This window comes from Lemur catta, chromosome 20, assembly GCF_020740605.2.
Source record: "Lemur catta isolate mLemCat1 chromosome 20, mLemCat1.pri, whole genome shotgun sequence".
Taxonomy (NCBI): Eukaryota; Metazoa; Chordata; class Mammalia; order Primates; family Lemuridae; genus Lemur; species Lemur catta.
Window position 1 is genome coordinate 21,808,897 of NC_059147.1, and position 21,433 is coordinate 21,830,329.

General features: G+C 36.6%; 1 protein-coding gene across 7 annotated transcripts in view; it reads right to left on the minus strand.

The window, feature by feature from the left end:
• Positions 1 to 3,056: 3,056 nt before the first annotated feature.
• NFAT5 (nuclear factor of activated T cells 5) overlaps positions 3,057 to 21,433 on the minus strand; it is a 118,982-nt gene continuing 100,605 nt past the window's right edge. For all 7 annotated transcript variants that reach the window (XM_045533375.1, XM_045533371.1, XM_045533377.1 and 4 more), the window contains 4 exons: positions 16,071 to 16,219; positions 12,922 to 15,418; positions 12,074 to 12,317; positions 3,057 to 10,929 (listed from right to left, as the gene is read on the minus strand). In XM_045533375.1, the coding sequence (XP_045389331.1) occupies positions 12,082 to 12,317; positions 12,922 to 15,418; positions 16,071 to 16,219 (2,882 nt within the window). In that variant the 3' untranslated portion in view covers positions 3,057 to 10,929; positions 12,074 to 12,081. The remainder of the gene's footprint in view (positions 10,930 to 12,073; positions 12,318 to 12,921; positions 15,419 to 16,070; positions 16,220 to 21,433) is intronic.

Here is a 21,433-nt window from a genome sequence, read left to right on the forward strand (position 1 = left end):
AACCTATTCAGGTCTTCTCAGGGAATTTAAGAGACATTTACGAGACAGCCAGGAAAGAATGGTGTAGAAATAAAGAAAAACAGAAAAATGCTGTATGTAAATGCTATGGGAGCAGTATTCATTCTGATTTGTCCAATCAATGGGCCAGGCACTCCTAGGCACTGGGGAAACAGCACTGAACAAAACAAAATACCTGCCCTGATGGAGTTTGTGTTCTCACGAAGAACAGTAGTTAAATGACAACTGTCAGGTGGTGATAAATGCCAGGAAAAAGAAGGAGATTCTTCCTCATCTTAGCAAATAGAATCTCTTCTTCCAAATACCTTTTGGGTTTTGGGGCCTGACTTAGATCAGGAAGAATCTACAAAGAGTATTTGGGGCAGGAGTGGGGAGTAGGAAGGGTAAAATCAGAATTGGGCTTCAGACATGTTATGTTTGAGATGTCTTTTAAGATAGCTATGTGTCCAGAAGGCAGTTGGATACTAAGAGCCTGGAGTCAAGGGGAATTTATGGCCACAGATAACACATTTCGGAATCTGCAACACATAGGTGGTATTTAAAACAATGAGAATGGATGAGATCACGTAGGAGTTGAGGTATGATAGAGAAGAGATTTGATGATTGACCTTTGGGGCTCTCCAATGTTAGGTAAAGATGAGAATGAAAAGGAGTGGTGCCAGGGAAAAGGGACAGCGAGTGTGGTGTCCTGAAAGCCAAGTGAAGAAAATGTTTCAAGGAGAGAGTGATCAAGGGTATCAAATACTGCTGAGAAACCAACTAAGATGAAGCCTAGGAATTTGATCATTGGACTTGGCCATGTGGAGGTCATTCATTGGTGATTTTAACAAGCACTATTTCAGTAGTGTGATGAAAGCCTGATTAGAGTGAGTTCAAGAAAGAATGGAAGGAGAGGAAGTAGAAATAGTGTGGAGGGGGATGTATGATCACAGATTATTTATATGATTTTTTAAAGAGATAAGAGACATTACAACAAATTTATATACCAATGGAAATGATTCAGAGAGAAAAACTTTTGATGCTGAGTGGGACATATCTTTGAAAAAACAAAATGGCTATGGTTTGAGTATTTGTCCCCCTCCAAAACTCATGTTGAAATTTAATCCCCAGTGTGGCAATATTGAGAGGTTAGGCCTTTAAGAGGTGATTGGATCATGATGGTTGTGTCCTCATGAATAGATTACTCTATTCATGGGTTAATGGGTTAACAGATTAATGAGTTTTATCATGGGAGGAGAACAGATAGCTTTAAAAGAGGAAGAGAGACCAGAGCACCTGAACATGCTCACCCCCCATTGCCATGGGATAACCTGCACCACTTCAGGACACTTCAGAGTCCCCACTAAGAAGGTGGCTCTCATCAGATGTGGCCCCTCAGCCTGGGACTTCTCAGCCTCTACACCTGTAAGAAACAAATTCTTTTTTTAAATAGATCACCCAGTTTCAGATACTCTGTATCTGAAGCAACAGAAAATGGACTAATACACAAAAGGATATGGGAAGTAGTGCACAAGAGATAGAAAAGCATAGTGTAGTATTAGGACTAGTAAGACTGATACAAGGTAATACTTATGAGGCACTTCACTGTGTGCCAGGAACCACGTAATTTTATTATATATGCATCAATGTATTTAACTCTTGTAACAACCCTACAAGGTGGCTTCTATTATTGTTTCCACTTTATAGAAAAGGAAATTGAGGAACGGAGGTTACATACTAGGCAAACTCAAGAGCCCATGCTTTTATTATATACTATATGATACTGCCTCAGTAGAAGCAGAGACAATGGCACCATGAAATGGAACATGAGTAGCAACCTCTTTTTCTGAGAGTAAGATCGTTACTGTTGCTGTTGAGAAACTATAGTTGCCTTTTTATTTCCAGAGTCCCTATTGTGTCCTGAGCAGGGATAAATGCTGTTCCAGTTCTCTTCTATGCTTACATGACTGCTGAGAATCTGTCTGTTCCTTACAAGATGACAGAGTAGGGCTCTTACCAGCTTGCAGTAAAACAGGACAAATACCTCCCTTATTCGGGATACTGTCCAACTATGTAACTGGAGATTCCATCAGTTTTTCTGGCAGCCCCATCGCCACTGGGTGAGTGTTTTGCCCAGAGATGCTGTTTTTCTGGACCAAAGTATATATAATTTGATGTTTATACTAAATACTTATTAAATTTCAGTTGGTTATTACTCCTTTTCAGTGCTGTTGAAGTCAATAAATACCAAAAGACAACTTTTAAACATATTATATTTAGAACAATGGCAGCATTGTTAAACTATACATATGGCCTCTTAAGTGACAACTCATTTAGATGTATATATTTGAATATGTTAAAAATTGTCATTCCTTCATAGAATCAACACATACTGTCTATATTTGATAAGAAGGCATAAGCATACTGTCTAAAGCAGTGTCTCTTAAGCTTGTTATTTATATAACATTTATGATATATACATATTACCTATATTAGTATTTATTTGGTATTTTTCTTTAATTTGACTCACTTTTTCCTCCTTAGTCTGGTAAGTGGACACATTATGTTTTTTCTAATGAACATTAAAACACTTACGCCTGTAAGTTTAAAAATAATGTTTACAATGTTTATCCATGTATCACCTGAAATCATTTTGAGTACCACTACTGGTTATCTGTATTACACTCTGGTAAACACTAACTTAGAGATGTGGAAATAACTACCAAAAGAATAAAAAGAGACTGCCTCTGGGTGTGGGACTGAGGTCGGGGGGAGACTTGGTTTTCATCAAAAGCACCTCATGTGTATGTATTGCTTTATAAACAAGAAATATTTAAATTAAGTAAAAATAACAAAAATTCTGTAACCCTAAAACACTTGTACTCTCCCTGGCAAAATGGTAGGCATAAAATAACTACTCAAAAATATTTCTATATTTCATACCTCTTCCCTAATGATTTTATAATTTCAGCCACATACTCATGTTGCTCAAAATTGTCAATCAAGTACATGAATTCATTCACAAAGTTTGAGAAAAAAGACAGTTACCCACTGCAAAATGAAAACTTTCAATGTTTTATTTTTGACTGCAGCTGTTTACAGAAATATAGTTGCGAGTATACAAATGTTCCAATAGAAGCAAAATATCTTTTTAATATTTAACAAGTTATCACAGATAGCTAAAAACATAGATGCAAATGAAATTCCCCCAGAGAACAAACTGAAAATATCTGGTATCAGTGCTCTGAAATCCCCACTATGAAAGCCATATACACAAAAATGTAACCTTTATATCGTTGCAGGACAATGGAAGAAGGCAGTTCAGTGGTTGATCAGTGTGCTCGAGCAAATAAAATTAAATAAAAATTTAAATGGCAGAATGGTAGCTAAACCACTTGAGAACAGGTTAATGAAATATGTGTAGTATACTTATTAAAAGACTAAGTAAAAGAAGTGAATGAAACTCAGTAAAAGTTGCCAAAAAATTAGCAACTACTTGGAGCTTATCCATTAGAAGTAAGGGAACAAGGTGAGCAGATACATTCATTAGATCAAAAGAAATTAGCTCAAGTTCATTGGAATCAATCTGTAACTATCAAAGTCACCAGTCACTTCAGTGCAGGACAGTTCTTTCTTAGACACAGAAATTTGACTCCAAATCCACTCAAACATCTGAGATCTTGTGTGTGTGTATATGTGTGTGTGTGTGTGTATGTATGTTGTCCTGAGGTTCATCAGCTAAAATAATCATAATAAGCAATCCCTACAAAATATTTCTAACCGGGCAAGTGACTTCTGGAAAAGAGAGGAGGGAGGGAGGGAGAGAGAATGCAAGTGAGCAAGCAGGGTGATATGGTTAAACATGTAAGTTTTAAATGAGAGATCACAAATTGGAGTTGAACAGAATTGTGGTAGAATGCCTTGGGTAGAGGAATATGTGCAGTTAAGTGGGGAAGAGGGAAAAAGAAATAAGAAAGGAGGAATGTTAACTACAGCATTTCCCAACAGTTTGCCTATGTATTTGCCAGCACCAAAGTTTTTAGAGTAAGCCACTTAACATTTCCACTGCTAGTATTAAGGAAAGATAGCAGTGGTGATTTTTATAAAGTGAGTATACATTTATTTTTATTCTGAAATGTAAATTTTTCTTTCATAAGTTAACTAATTGGTGATTTGTAAACAATGGGAGGGAGATTAGAACAATAATAGAGGTACTAAATTGCACAGGAGATTAAAATGAATGAATAAATCTACTTATCTTGTGGTTAGTTTATATTCACCATGATACATAAAATGGAGAAAGGAGAAATGCCCAAATTATATAATGCATTATCTTGTTTAATATTTATTTTAGTAAATAATTCTTGTCTGTAGCCATAAGCTCAAGGACAGCTATATCTCTATTGCATTAGTTCTGATACAAAGCAAGCTACTTTTAAAGAAGTTTTACCTATTAAAAAAAGAAATTAAATAAGGTGCTATGTTGACCTGGCCAGCCATCTTGTTTACTATTTCAGATACAAATATAAATACAAGGAATGATAATTTTGTTCTGAGAGTTGGTCTAGCCAGAGCAAAACTGTGGTCTGCTGGTAAAGTATGAGGCAATGAAAAGAAATCTTGTATTACACTGCCCAAAATGTACCCATTTTATGGATAAACAGGAGACTTTAGCACCCGTCAATTATATTAGCTACTTAAATGTCATGGCAATTAAAATAAATATAGAACACTGCACCTACATATTTAAATGTCATTTAATGTAAACTTTTTAGTAAGTGGTAGGAAAATGCCAAACTAAGTTAACTGAATTATCAATAACTAGACTGTGTATGTACATAAAATATACTGTATTTCTATAGGCAGTACTGAGAATTATCACTGACAATAAGTGATTAACCAGGTTAAGCTGAATTTACATAAAGAATAATGTATAACTGTATCTGAGTGGGGAAAAAAAAACCTTGCTAGCTCTCTCGAGATATAGTTTATATCAGTGATTCTTAAACTTTAGTGTGCATCAGAATCACCTGGAGGGCTTGTTAAAACACAGATTGCTGGGCCCCATTCCAGATTTCTGATTCAGTATGTGTGGGATGGGGCCCAAGAATTGGCATTTCTGACTAGTTCCCAGGTGATACTAATGCTAGCTGGTGGACTGAGGACTATACTTTGAGAACCACTGATTTGTACATACTACACATATAGAAAACGATACACTGTAATGCTCTTATATACATGAAACAAAATATATAGAAAGAAGGCTGATTTTAATGAACTCTCAAATATAAATTAGCAAGCTGAATACTGTAATGTTTCTAAAATGATTTGTTAAAAGTGTAATCATTTCCCCTTATAGAGTCTTCAGTTCTACTATATGGTCATTTTAGAAAATATCCACATAACTCTTACACTAAGTTGGCTAACCAAAAGAAAATGGGACATAATATTCTAAATAGTTAAGATGTATTCATTAAGCAGGAATCATCTCTATACAGCATTCTTGGCTTCTTTGGAATGACTAAAGTGCATAATATCAATAGGCTATTAAGAATATTGCATAAAGGTTTGCAGTCTTCAGTGTCACTAACAGTCACAAAAATAGCTGCATGGGGAAAGTAGCTCTCTCCCAAAGGTACCACTATCCTGACCTGTTGCTCATGGCCCTTCCTTCAAGCACCACCATTGTGTTAAGGAGCAAAATAGAGGCAAAATTAACAAAAACCAGGGCACTAAATCCAACTCTATCTGTTTGAAAGGAATTATTATCTTAAGTCTACAGGGACTCAGATCTAACTTCTACCTCATTTCCTTTGACACTTTTTTCCCTAGGCAAATTAACTGAGGTTCTGATAAGTACACTAAAATGAACAACTTTGCCCTGTCTAGTTAAAAAAAAACTGACATTACCTGGACTCGCTTAAACTACGCTTTAGTAGGGATTTATGTTCATCTAAGATCAGAGAAAATGCTTTAAACAATTCCTTGTTGAAATTTACACACAGTTGTGTGCAAGAAGTCTCAAAGACAGTAAAATTCTCATTAGTATTTAGATAAGACCTATCACTAATTGGTTGAGATGAAGAAAAATTTAGAGTTAACTGATATAAAGCCTTACCCTCCCCAAAGAAACAATTCTAAAAATGCGTTCTTTCTATTATTCTTAAACCAAAGGGACTTACGAAGTTGTTTCTTATGGTGATCAAGAAATGGAGAAAAGAATGACTAAATGGAAAAAGTGAAGGTTGGGACCTGTTAAAACCATGTGTTTGTATGTTTTTGGCAATAGTGAAAAATAAAATTATAAGAAGGGAGCACTATTATGGTAAAAAGGCACTTTTCCATAAGCATTTAATCTAGATATAAAATATTAATTTAAAAAATTTCCTGAAAGAGAAAAGTGGAGTAAAAGAAGAACAGAACTTTATTAATAAAAGAGGCTAGAATGGCATAAAATTAAATGAGGATTGAAGAAGTAATTAGAACACTGGGACTAGCCACAAATGTAGACATTATTCTGATATTTACTACATTATGAACATTATCTCCACAATATAGCTCTAGTGACACAAACAAGGCAGAGAAAACCTCTTTTTAATACATGTTACATGATTCTACTAACCTATTTACTAGGGTACATACTCTGAGTTATTTTTCTAATTTATCTCCTGAACTACAGTCTCTCCATACTGAGTCCCTACTTATAACCAAAGGCATGCAGATGTAAGACAGCTATCTTGGTTAGAGATGAAGCCTATGGTCACAAAGCAGAGCAAAGCTAACAGATCTCATACAATTTTCAATTAATTAAAAAAAAAAACAGGAAACTGGTATTAGAACAGAAAATTTCATCAGAAAAATGAAAAATTCTTAGATTACTACTCCAAGTGAAAATTTAGAACCATGTTAAATTTGAGACTTTAATTATTAAATCATTTTATTCTGATTGTTATTTGTTGATGTATCCAACAGATTTCACTTTTCCAAAACAAGCATTTATAATGGCTTAAATGGTCAAAAAGAATTATTATCTTAGTTCTGCAGGGACTCAGACACAACTTCTTTCTCATTTCCTTTGACACTATTTTTCTTAGGTAGATTAGCTGAGGTTGTGACGGGCAGGAAATGCACTAGAATGAAATTCCAAACTACATCTCATATACTACAAAAAAAAAAAAAAAGCAAGGATGGATGGATGGATGGATGGAAGGAAGGAAGGAGAGAGGGAAGGAGGAAAAAAGGAAGATCTCTCATTAATACTGCTAATATAATAAACAAAGCCCTTTTAAACAACCTGGTCTAGGGAGATTGGGTAAAACAGATTTGCATTGGCTAAATAACAGAATGATACTCTAATCATAAAGGTAACATGATAAAGCTCAGAGGCAAAATATGACTTCTAATTATCTTCTCCCATGTTGGTGTGGATATATAATGGAATGACAATAAGGAATAACACACACACACACACACACACACACACACACACACACACACACACACAAGCTCCAAGCATTAATGTGAGTTGTTGAAAGCAAGAACAACTGAATGTAACAATATAAAGAAATAAAATGTGGTTCACAGTCTATTTAGGTCCTTCTGCCATAAATAAATTTAATAAATTGTTTCCATGGCCTTTGCTGGCTCACTGAGTCTCTCCTATATGTAGCTACAACTTGTAACAGTAACCAGGAAACTGCATTATTAGCACAAGTATCAACCACTGAGCTTCAATAAGAAGACAAATACTCTTTGTAACCAAATTATATACTCAGAATGTTGTACTTAACATTGACCTTTAGGGGTAAGGAACATTTAACAATGTAAAAAAAATCTATTATTACTGAATAAGAATATGGTAGCATAGCACAGCCCTTGTATAAATAACCACAAAATTTATGAGAATAAAAATTGGGTTTTCTGCCTCCATCCAATCCAACCACTACAGTTCAGGTGTACGTTCTGTTCTAAATTTAGGTATTATAAAACAGAAAATTGGTCCCAGTGACTTGGCATTGCCAATCAGCATTTTACAATGACAAACCTCTTGCTAAATCACAGAAGTCAGCACACAAGCCAGTCTTCTTGCCACCACTTCACCCATAGTGCAGTATTAATAATCATTCTAATTAGAACCTGGTGAACAAATAGACTTCTTGAGTCTCCTATGACTTTTCTCAGAAAAAAAAAAACTTAAATTTTTTAATGTCTATTTCGTTTTTTCATACCTGCTGGGTTTGCTTTGTCTGACAGTATAGTCAATCCTGCTCTAGGGTTAGAGTTTTATATTTTAAAACTGAAGCACTGGATTGTGTAGCTGATCCTTCTCACAACCTGAACTATATTGGGTAATTTTTCCCGATAGGGGCTGAGGGAGAAGAGATATACTGAGGAAAATACTTTTGGTTCAAAGAATTTATAAAGTAGCTCTGGATATTACAAGATGGGGAAAATGTTATTAAAATTACAAACATGGTTTTTTTTAGTGTCTTTATAAATAAAAGGCATAGGATACAGAAAGCCAATTAATAATAACAATAACAATAAAATATTAAATATATAGTGAGCAAAGACTGAATGGCTCATTCTTGTGAAACACCATTTGACACAACCGCCTCAACGGGTTTCCTTACTCTAACATTTTGCTGAGTGAAAGATCCAGCAAACACACAGTAAGCTGCCTTTAGCCCACTAATAACACCAAGGAACTGCCTGATGGAATGGCCACAGATAAACAGATCATTTGTTTCAAAAGATACTTAAATACTCAATAAAGACATAACAAACCCCCCCTCACTGTTATCAGACGCCACGTTGTGGTAGAACATCAGACAAACTCACAAATTTACCACAAAAATGTGTGGCAAAAAAGAATAGTTTATATATATGTATATATATAAATTTCTATATTTATGCCAATGTACTCACTCAGTACAAATAGCAAAATAGTATACCATTTCCTAAATACAAAATATAGCTTTCCAAAAAAATGAAACACACATTAGATATAAACCATCCAAAACTTGAACGATTGAAAACTGTATTCAAAATTAAATGACCCAGAGTAGGTCTCTTTCTGAAAAGTTCCCTTCATATCGGCAAGAAGCCTGTACTACTGAAAACGTAATTCAATGCCTCTCAATCAGAGAGAGAAAGAAAGAAAGGGTTGGGGTGGAGGGAAGTATACATAAGAAGAAAGAAAAAAACAAATTAGAAGAGCACATTCAAAGAACAAAGACCATCACAAAAAGAGGGAAAAATCTGGCTGTATAAACAAAACCAACACCACAATTCCACACAGTTCAACTAAATGTATACGATAGAAAAAAAAATTGAACAGAAAAGTAGCCTTCAACAACAATTAACAGGCTATTTTTTGTACACTTAACAAATAAATGAAACAGACAAGAACACCAAAACATTATATCAACACATTGAAGTCACATATATGTTGGCCTTATATTGCATTGACAGCTCTCCACATGCCAAAAGGAAAATGAGACATAAGCACATGTCCAGACACAGGTGGTAGTGAGAAGCAGGCATCCCATGGGTGGCAAGAACACCCAAACTGTATAACTAATGCTACAACTGCAAGTTCTGGAGTGTGTTATTTTGTTCTGTATAGATGTAACACAGTTAATTCTTCATTTTCAGTCAATTATACAACCCTGTAAAGCCTAAGGCTTGTGGAAACCATCAGGTAAGTGACCAAGTAAAGCACTGAGGTGACAAGTGAATTTATACTCACTGCAGCTCAGGGAGAAGTAATGTTTCAAGAAGTTTTAGTTTGTCTTTCTTTTTTTTCAATTAAAATTTACACTGTTTTCTAATTAGAGGGAAAAATTTGAAGACTTCGGAACAGCACCGTTCATGGGGAAAAAAATATATTGTTTCTCAGGAATCAACTCTCAATAATTCCCAAAAGAGTACTTCCTGTCCTATGCTGCAGGATTGCTTGGTCACCCTAAAATGGCCTTTTCCTTTAAGTTGCTACAGGGTCACAAAGCCAGTAGTATATTAATACTTGTCTAAAATAAAATGAAAAAGAGGTGGAAAATAATATAGATGCATATAAAAAGGGAATACCAGCCTAAGACTGGATTAAGAAGAAAACAGACTCAAATCATTCTGTCAGTTTTAAACTACTGTAGGAGGATATCAGAACATAACTCACCATATATTATCCCCTTCATTTTTTATAGAGCAAGATAAGTATTTTTCTATGCACAGTTATGGCTAAACCCCTTAGTAGAAACACAGAGAATTAACAACTCTCTGAAAAATAAAATCAATAGCATTCCAGCTGTCCCCAGTTTTGTGTATTGTCTGCCTTTGTATTAAATCAAGAGTCCTCTTATCTGCATAGAGTTCTTAAGACAGCTCATCTCTCAGAATGTTACCCCTTCAGTTTCTCCACAAAAACTGAAAAAAGATTCCTTCACTTTGGCCAACAGCTGTGCTTTTTTATAGTGAAAAAAATCACAGCCTTAATTATTATTGAATTTTGCTTTTTCAAAAGCCATTGCTTGACTAAAACAATGCAGAAAAAAATGAACAAAAGTAAACATGACAAATATTATTTTCTAATAGCAATAATAACTGAGTGGTCCAGCCTTGAAATTAAACTTTACTTTTAAAGAAACCACACCTAGGAAAATAGCAACAATCAATTCAGTCAGCTGGAAACTCAAATTGGTTCTCAGTCATCACTGTTATTAGGAATATAAAATATGAACATGTTATCATTGATGGCTAATCACTGCAACAGACAGCATAGGTGTGCTCTTTTGCAGTCAGAGTAAAATCTATCCATTTACTCAAATACAGTTTTTCATATTTTGTTTTGTTTTTAAAGTAATAGTTCAGTAATCCTCATGGAACCATAAGATCTCAGGACATCTTGGAATCAGGATTTTCTTCATGGAATTTCTAAAAAAAAGGAAAAAGTTTAATGCAACTCATAAGGGAGGGAAAACATTTATAAAGTTCCTGTCACCCTGAATGGTATATTACGGTACTGTAAATGAAACTTTATCATATTTGTTCTTCCATGGACTTTTCTGACTCAATATTTATGTTTTTCTTTTCTTTTTTTTTTTTTTTTGAGACACAGTCTCACTCTGTTGCCCGGGCTAGAGTGCCATGGCGTCAGCCTAGTTCATAGCAACCTCAAACTCCTGGGCTCAAGCAATTCTACTGCCTCAGCCTCCCGAGTAGCTAGGACTACAGGCATGTGCCACCATGCCTGGCTAATTTTTTCTATATATATTTTTAGTTGTCCAGCTAATTTCTTTCTATTTTTGGTAGAGATGGGGTCTTGCTCTTGCTCAGGCTGGTCTCCAACTCCTGAGCTCAAACAATCCACCTGCCTTGGCCTCCCAGAGTGTTAGGATTACAGGCGTGAGCCACCGTGCCCGGCCATAATATTTATTTCTTGAAGAAGGGAGAAATGAGACATGATCATACCCAATATATAGTACAAAAGAAACACGTTCTGCACATTCATCAGATGTTCTGTTAGTCCAAGGCAAAGACGCGTAGAGCCAGAAGCAATGCCCAATATAGGTTATCTTTTATGTGAAATGCTTGGGATCAGAAGTGTTTCCAATTTCAGATTTTGGAACATGTGCATATACATAATGAGATATCTATGGAAGAGGACCCAAATCTAAACACAAAATCCATTTACATTTCAGGTACACCAAAAAGATACAACACAGCTAAAGGGGGCTGGGAGGGATGCTAAATAAGGAGCTGTACACCTGGGTTTTAACTGTGATCCATCACATGAGGTGAGGTGTGGACTCTTCCACTTTGGGTGCCATGCTGGCACTCAAAAAATTTCAGATTTTGGAGCATTTCACATTTGGGGTTTTCAAACTAGGGATGCTCACCCTTATTAAAAATATGACCACGAGTGATCACTCAGAGTAATTTATTCAGAGTAAAAAAGTACCATCTTATGAAGAAGAAATATTTAAAAAAATTAGAAACTGAACTGCTATTACTTAACCCAAATCTTTAAAAAGAATAAAATTTGATGCTTTTCAATAAGAAGCCAAAAAATACTTACATATTCAGTTAAAAGGAACCAGTCAGGTTGTTCCCTTGGTTTTGCAATGAAACAAGCAAATCAATCTTTTCGATGTTCTGGTTGGTATTTATAGAGGATGCCAGTGGAGAATTCTCTGACATCTGCTGAGAAAGAAGTGTTGTCACAGGTGGCTGGCCCTCGTTTTGTGGTTGGCCTGGCTGACTTATGGCCATCAATTGATCTGGCAATGTAGTTGGTCCAGAGGTTAAAAGCTGACTACAGTCTGCAAAGACATTGACAATAGAAGATATCTTATTAGTAAAGATTCATGAGAAGACATTTATTAGTTGCTGGGGAAAATTCATTACTGTGTTCACCTAGTATATTATTAAAAGTGAGATACCTTATAGTCCAAGAAAAAGGTATTCACAGAATGGTTCTGAAATTCATCTTAGGTTTCCTCTTAGTATATAAAAATACATTTTTGCTTAGATATCATTAAGTCCTATATCATTTTCTTGGTATATATATTAAAGATGGGTTTCTACTTCCTTAGAAACTATTTACTTCAATTGGCTGAGATATCATCTGTCATTCCTACTTCATTTCCTTTTCAAGTTTATAGCTTTTAAAATGGCAAATACACATTTTTATATATTACCATATTCCATTCTCTCAATATCCTTTTCAAGTATGTGATATTATCACCATTTTAGATGTGAAGACTGAGGTCTACGAAAGTCAATTTGTACAAGATCTCATAATCTATAAGTTGTTGACTTCTAACTACAATCTGTGCTCTTAAAATGATTGTACTTTGCTTCCTTCTGGTAATAATAATTTGGCCATTTCAATTAAGTAATGAGAAATTAGAAAGAAGTTCTTACTATTTTGAATGCCAAATAAGAACATTCCTGAAGTCTGCTGAGATGAGCCTGGAGAATTCTGTAGTTGGTTCATTGTGCCTCCTGCAGAGTTGTGAAACAAAGTAGCCTGTGGTTGAGGTGAAGATGTGGCTCCTTGGATTCCAGGCATGTTGTTCTGAGGGGAATAAAGAGGAGACTGTTGCATGTCTTGTTGGTTTATACTAGTCTGCAATGCAGACATGGACGCTGGAGAGAGGAAGAGTGTTACTTGTTGGTCTTGAGAATTAGGTGACCCTTGTACCAACTGAATCTGAGGAGAGCTATGGAACAAGGAGGTCTGTGATGATTCAGACTGGGGAGGACCTGGGTTCTGAAGTGACGAAACTGTGGACTGATTCTGAAATTGCATGGGCTGCTGCTCTTGATTCATTGGGGCCATATTACTTTGTTGGTGAAAAATTGACTGGTTCTGCTGCTCCTGATTAGCCATTGGATTTTGATTTGGGTTGAATATCATGTTTGGTGGTGGTTGCTTCTGAGATGCCATTGTAGCCATGGTATTCTGATTACTGAATAAAATGCTCTGCTGTTGTTGCTGCTGTTGCTGCTGCTGCTGTTGTTGCTGTTGCTGCTGCTCCTGGGATGGAGAGTTACTCTGCATAGCAACTATTGAGTGCTGTGACTGGAAAATTGTTCCTTGTTGGTTTTGAGGAATTGGATTAGGTGGAAGGGAGCCCAGGGACACCTGAGGCTGAAATAAACCTTGCTGCGAGGGTTGTGCTTGTTCTTGGGAAAGCATGGGGGTCTGGATATGGGATATTGGAGCTTGCTGCTGGAAAGCAGCTTGCTGTTCAGGGTTTGACGTTGACTGAAGTGGAGAAATTGAGTTCTGTGATGCAAAAAATGAAATCTGTTCTTCTTGGGCCACTGTATTAGTCTGAAGATTATTCATAGGACTCTGGGAAAGAAATATGTTGGTTGACTGCTGGTCTTGAGGAACTGAAGAGCCCTGTAACACAGCAATGCTACTTTGAGAGTGAAACATTGGAGGCTGCATTTGTTCAGAGGAGGTTGTAGAAGTCTGAGTGTGGACAATAGGATTTGGATTATGAAAAATAGAACCTTGCGTTTCCTGGGAAAGGTTCTGAGCATCGGCAATGGGATTTTGAGGATGAAAAAGCTGAGCCTGTGAATGAGAAGACTGCTGCAAAAAATTCCCAGATTGAAGTGACATCATCTCATTACCTTGCTGGAATAAACCATTGCCTTGTTGCTGGGTAGTACTATTCTGAACACTCATCATACTTTTTGTAGATGAAAAAAGGTTAACTTGAGGTTGATTGTCCCCACTATGTTGCATCTGGACCATGGTCTGAAAGACACTGTTCTGAATCTGTTTTGCTTGTGCTCCAGTTTCTTCTCCATCTCCTGAACTTGATGTCTGAAACATAGTAGTCCCAGGGGTCCCAACCTGCTGTGTGGTGGTTGTAGAAGTTTCATTTCCAGAAACTGTAGGAGGAGAAGAAAACAATTCACACTGCATTTGCATGTCCTCATTGGTAGATAATGCACTCATCATGTGAGAAGTCTGTTGGTAAACTGGTGATTGTTGAAGGTTTCCATTTGCTGAAGCAGATGAAGGGAATAACTCTGACTGAATCTGGGCAGCTGCCTGGCAGATACTCTGCTGCATCTCCATCACCATTGCAGCTGATGATTCCATCACTTGCTGTTGCTGCTGTTGCTGCTGTTGACTAGACAATGTGTTTTCAGTCTGTGGATGAACACTTTCAGCTCTTCCAGGTATTAAATTATCTGGTCTGGTATGGACTGTTGGCTCTGTTGAGGAAAACATTCCAGGGCTTACACTATTTTGAATTTGACTGACTTGTTGAAAAATGTCTGCGCTAAGCTGTTCCTGAACATTTTCATTACCATCTGGAGCAGAAAATAAAACTGAAGATAACTGTTGTTGTGCCTCTAAAACTTGTTGGACCAAGTCAACACTCCCACTGCTGCCACTAGCAGTACTGCCTGTAAAGCTTCCTGCTTGCAACTGCTGAATAGTATTCTGTAGCTGACTCACACTATTTGGTGATGGAAAAATATTTGATGAAATCTGCTGCTGCAAAGTCTGTGCTTGTTCTTGTAGTGGTGACTGCTGCTGTTGCTGTGACGCCTCAGTCAGTTGTGACAAATTAACCACTGTGCCATCCGACTGTAATACCTCTCTAGATTGAGATTCTCTGGTCTGGAACTGTGTGGCCTGCTGCAGCAGTGCATCACTGTTGGGCAGCTGACTAGAAGCAGAAACTGCTGGAAAGGTACCAGGCTGTGAGATGTCTTGTGTTTGGATAGTTGTCAGGGTCTCTGGGTTGTACACCTTGGGCTGAATCTGCTGTTGCTTTTCATTTTCAGAAGGTAAGTGGGAAGATGACGGTGATGAAAAAGAACCATTTCCAGCTATGTTAGAGATATTTTCTAATGTTTGCTGAGTTGATCCAACTGCCTTTGTAGTCTAAAAAATAAAAACCCCCAAATAATATGAATATATAAAAACATTAAATAAGCTCATAAAATACTACAAAAATTATTATTCTTCTAAAAGTATAAACAAGACCAATTTTCCACTCTATATTACCATTTAGAGAACGGGTGCAAGACTATGAGTCTGCATGGTAACAAGATGTATGATTGTCATCAGGATGTATCTTTCTAAAGTACTATAAGCAAAGACAGTCAAACAAGGAAGTAGACGAGTAATCAGTTATTGATATGCTTTGACAAATAAGAGCAGATCAAAATATCTCCATCTTGTGGCTTATCATTAACATTATAGGGAGGGAAACAAGTAAAAAAGGGAGGGGGAGTTATGGGAAAAGACTTGGGGGGAAAAGGCTCTAATTCTGAAAATGCTAAAATTAGTACTTTCATTAACACCCACATCCCACAGGTCTAGCAACTATTATGAATAATTCCTCCCTTGTTAAAATGTATATTGGCAGTCACTTTGTGTGCAATTTTGCTGACGTATAAAGCATTCACTCTGAAAAGCAAAATTTATTGAGTGCATCCAAAGCATTAAAAAAAGTGAAAGGAATAGGAAAAGTAAAATATAGCAATTTTTATATGTAAAGTTAAGAGTTGGGGCACTAGTCAATATAGCTTACCTTAAAAATTGGGGAAGATCTTTTTTCTGCTGTTACTTCCATTGGAGTAACATCTTCACTCTTAATCATACTGCTTGATATGAGTGGAGTGATCAGAGCATTAGGAAGGATATTTACCTTATCTAAGTTACATCCAGTAGTTTTCATTGCTGTATACACAAAAAAGAAAGAAAAGTTTAAAATCACAAAAATTACCAACTATTTCATTCTATAATTTATTGACTAAGGCTATGATTTAAATATATATATATTTTTATTGTAGAGATGGGGTCTCACTATATTGTGCAGCTGGTATCGAACTCCTGGTCTCAGGCAATCCTTCTGCCTTGGTCTCCCCCAAAGTGCTGGGATTACAGGTGTGAGCCACCATGCTTGGCTCTAAATGTCTATTTTTTGATGCTATGATGGTAGCATGAGGTACAAAACTAGTTTATCAGTTTTGCATCTGCCACTGCCAGGCTAGGTGCAGTGGCTCATGATATATTAATGCTTAAGTTTGCCATTTTATTATTTGTTTCCTATTTGTTTCCTCTGCTTCTCTCTCTCTCTCTCTTTTTTTTATCTTCCTGTGGGTTATCTGAACATATTTTAGGATTTACTTATACTGCCTCTGAGTATACCACTTCATACAGTTTTCTTAGTGGTTGCTCTAGGTATTGCAACATATAGGTAATTTATTGGTATTTATGTTTTACAACTTCATATGAAGCATTGAAATCTTACTTTGATTCAGATCCCTTTACCCTCCTCCGCTTTTATTTTCTTCCCCCTACTTTTATAATGGTCTCAAGTATTTCCTCTACATTGAGTACCACAATAAGACGTCACAATTTTTGTTTCAACAATAAAGTATGATTTAAGAAACTCATGGGGATTGTCTATTATATTTAATCTTTATTTTTATTCACTCCATTGTTCTTCTTTCCCTTCTGAAATCCCAAGCCTCCTTTTGTTACCATTTTCTTTCTGTTTGAAGAGCTTCTTCTAGATACTCTTTTTTTAAAAGTTTTATTTTACTTTTGACTTACACATAATATTTGTACATATTACCAGGGAGAACATAATGCTTTGATACATGCATACATTATGTAATGATCGAATCAGGGTAACAAGCATATCCATCACCTTAAAAATTTGTCACTCCTTTGTGGTACAAACATTAAAAATCCTCTCTTCCAGCTATTTTTAAATATACATAATTGTTAACTACAGTCACTGTACTGTGGCAATACAATTCCAGAACTTATTCCTCCTACCTAACTGTAACATTGTACCTATTGACCAATCTCTCCATCTCTCCCTCCCTAACCTCATTCCCCCAGTCTCTGGTAACCACTATTCCACCCTCAACTTCTATGAGATCAATTCTTTTAGATTCCACATACAAGAGAGACCATGCAGTGTTTGTCTTTCTGTGCCTGGCTTAATTCACTTAACATAATGTTCTCCAGGTTCATCCATGTTGTTGCAAATGACATGATTTCACCCTTTTTATGGCCGAATAGTATTCCATTGTATATATTTGCACATTTTCTTTATCTAGTCACCTGTTGATGGACACTTAGGTTGATTCCAGATCTCAGCTATTGTGAACAGTGCTGCTTTAAACATGGGATGTAGATATCTCTTTGACACACTGATTTCATTTCCTTTGATATACACCCAGATTTTTTGGATAAGATCTCAAAGCACAGACAACAAAAGTAAAAATAGACAAATGGGATTACATCAAATTAAAAAGCTTCTACACAGCAAAGGAAACAATCAACAGAGTCAAAAGCAACCTATAGACTGGGAGAATATATTTGCAAAGTATACATCTTATAAGAGATTAATATCTAAAATATATAAGAAATGCAACTCAATAGTAAGAAAACAAATAACTCAATGAAAAAAATACACAAAAGACCTAACAGACTTTTCTCATAAGAAGACATACAAATGGCCAACAGATATATGCAAAAGTATGCTGGGCATGGTGGGTCACACCTGTAATCCCAGTGCTTTGGGAGATTGATATGGGAGGATTGTTTGAGGCTGGGAGTTTGAGACTAGCCTGGGCAACATAGTGAGACTCTGTGTCTACAAAAAATAAAAAGATTAGCCAGGTGTGGTAGTGTGTGCCTGTAGTCCTGCTACTTGGGAGGTTGAGCCCAGGAGTTTGAGGTTACAGTGAGTTATGACTGCGCCACTGCACTCCCGCCTGGGTGACAGAGCCAGACCTTGTCTCTAGGGGGAAAAAAAAAGCTCAACATCACTAATCACAAGGGAAAAGCAAATCAAACCACAATGAGATATCAGTTCATTCCTGTTAGAATGGCTATTATCAAAAAGATGAAAACGTAAGTGTTGGGAAGATTGTGAAGAAAAGTAACCCTTACACACTACTAGTGAGAATGTAAATTAGTACAGCTATTATGGGAAATAGTATGGAGATTTCTCAAAATATTAAAAATGAAACTACCACATGATCCAGCAACCCCACTGCTGGGTATACATCTGAAGGAAATGAAATCAGTATATCGAAGAGATATCTGCACACCCATGTTTATTACAGCACTATTCACAATACCCAAGATATGGAATCAATCTTTTAGATAGTCTTTAAGGGTAGGTCTGCTGATAACAAATTATTTTAGTTTTCCTTCACCTGAGAATATCTTTCCTGAAAGATAGTTTTGCCAGATATAGAATTGTGGTTGACAGTTCCTTTCTTTTAATACTTGAAAAATACTGTGCCACTTCCTTTTGGCTTCCATGTTTCTAAATGAGAAATACACTATCATTAGAATTTGTTTCCCCCTATAGGTACTAAGTCATTTCTCTCTGTGGGCAGATTGCTTTTAAGATTTCTTGTCTTTAGTTTTCCTAAGATTAAAATCATGATGTGTCTTGATTAAAATCATGATGTGGATTTCTTTAGGTTTATCCTATTTGTGGTTTTCTCATCTTCTTGAATCTGTAGGTTTATGTGTCTCACCAAATTTAGGAAGTTTTTTGCCATTAATTCTTAAAATAGAGGCATACCTTAAAAATCTTGTGGGTTCAATTCCAGACCACTGCAATAAATATCGCAATAAAGCGAGTCACATGAATTTTTTGGTTCACAGTGCACATAAAAGTTATGTTAGTATTATATCCATAAAATAATGTACACAACTTAATTAAAAATATTTTATTGCTAAAAAATGCTAACGATCTGAGCCTTTGGCAAGTTGAAATCTTTTTACTGCTAGAGGGTCTTGCCTTGACATTGATGGCTGCTGACTGACCAGGATGGTGGTTGATGAAGGCTGGAATGACTGTGGCAATTTCTTAAAATAAGACAACAATAAAGTTTGCTGCATAGATCAACTCTTCCTTTCATGACAGATTTCTCTGTGGCATGTGATGCTGTTTGATAGCATTTACCCACAGAACTTCTTTCGAAATTGGAGTCAGTCTTCTCAAACCCTACCACTGCTTTATCGACAGAAATTTATGTAACATCCTAAATCCTCTGTTGTCATTTCAACAATGTTCACAGCACCGTCACCAGGAATAGATTCCATCTCAAGAAACTACTTTCTTTGCTCATCTATAAGAAGCAACTCCTCATCCATTAAAGTTTTATCATGAGATTAAAGCAATTCAGTCACATCTTCAGGCTCCACTTCTAATTCTAGCTCTCTTGTTATTTCCATCACATCTGCAATGACTTCCTCCACCCAAGTCTTGAACTCTTTAAAGTCATCCATGAGGGTCAGAAACAACTTCTTCCGAACTTCCGTCCATGTTGATATGTTGACCTTCTCCCATGATTCACAAATGTCCTTAATAACATCTAGAATGTTAATTCCTTTCCAGAAGGTTTTCAACAGACTTTGACTAGATCCATAATGTTATTTTCATGCCTGCTGACACAGCATTCATTCTGCAGCCCACAGATCAAGGAATCATCTCAACTTTCAGGTCTTATTATTTGAGAATTATATTCTGTAAGTTGAGATGATTTCTCGATCCATGGGCTGCAGAATGAATGTTGTGTCAGCAGGCATGAAAACAACATTAATCTCCCTGTACATCTCTCCATCAGAGTTCTTGGGTGACCAGGGGCATTGTCAAATGAGCAGTAATATTTTGAAAGGAATCTTTTTTTTCTGAACAGTAGGTCTCAACAGTAGGCTTAAAATATTCAGTAAACCATGCTACAAATAGATGTGCTGTCACTCAGGCTTTGTTGTTCCATTTACAGAACACAGGCAGAATAGGCTTACCATAATCTTAAAGGTCCTAGGGTTTTGGGAATGGTAAGTGAGCACTGGCTTCAACTGAAGTCTCCAGCTGCATTAGTGCCTAACAAAAGAGTCAGCCTGTTCTTTGAAGATTTGAAGCCAGGTGTTGGCTCTTCCTCTCTAGTTATGAAAACCCTAGATGTCATCTTCCTCCAATAGAAGGCTGTTTTGTCCACATTGAAAATCTGTTGTTTAGTGTAGCCACCTTCATCAATTATCTCAGCTAGATCTTCTGGATAACTTGCTGTAGCTTCTCCATCAGCACTTGCTGCTTTACCTTGCACTTTTATATTATGGAGGGAGCTTCTTTCCTTAAATCTCATGAACCAACCTCTGATACCTTCCACTTTTCTTCTGCAGCTTCCTCACCTCTCTCAGCATTCATAGAACGGAATAGAGTTAGGGCCTTGCTCTGGATTGAGCTTTGGCTTAAGGGAATGTTGTGGCTGGTTTGATCTTTTATCCAGACCACTCAAACTTTCTTCCTGTTAGCAGTAAGGCTGTTTTGCTTTCTTTATGTGTTCACTGGTGTAGTACTTTTAATTTCCTTCAAGAACTCTTCTTTTGCATTCCCAATTGGCTAACTGGCACAAAAGGTCTAGCTTTCAGCTTATCTTGGCTTTTTACATGCCTTCCTCACTAAGGTTAATCATTTCTAGTTTTTCTTTAATTTTTATTTATTTTTATTTTTTTATTTTTTATTTTTTTTGAGACAGAGTGTCGCTTTGTTGCCCTGGCTAGAGTGAGTGCCGTGGCATCAGCCTAGCTCACAGCAACCTCAAACTCCTGGGCTTAAGCGATCCTACTGCCTCAGCCTCCCGAGTAGCTGGGACTACAGGCATGCACCACCATGCCTGGCTAATTTTTTTATGTATATATTTTTAGTTGTGCAGATAATTTATTTCTATTTTTAGTAGAGACGGGGTCTCGCTCAGGCTGGTCTCGAACTCCTGACCTCGAGCGATCCACCCACCTCGGCCTCCCAGAGTGCTAAGATTACAGGCCTGAGCCACCGCGCCCGGCCTATTTTTATTTTTTATTTATTTTTTTGAGACAGAGTCTCACTCTGTTGCCCAGGCTAGAGTGCCA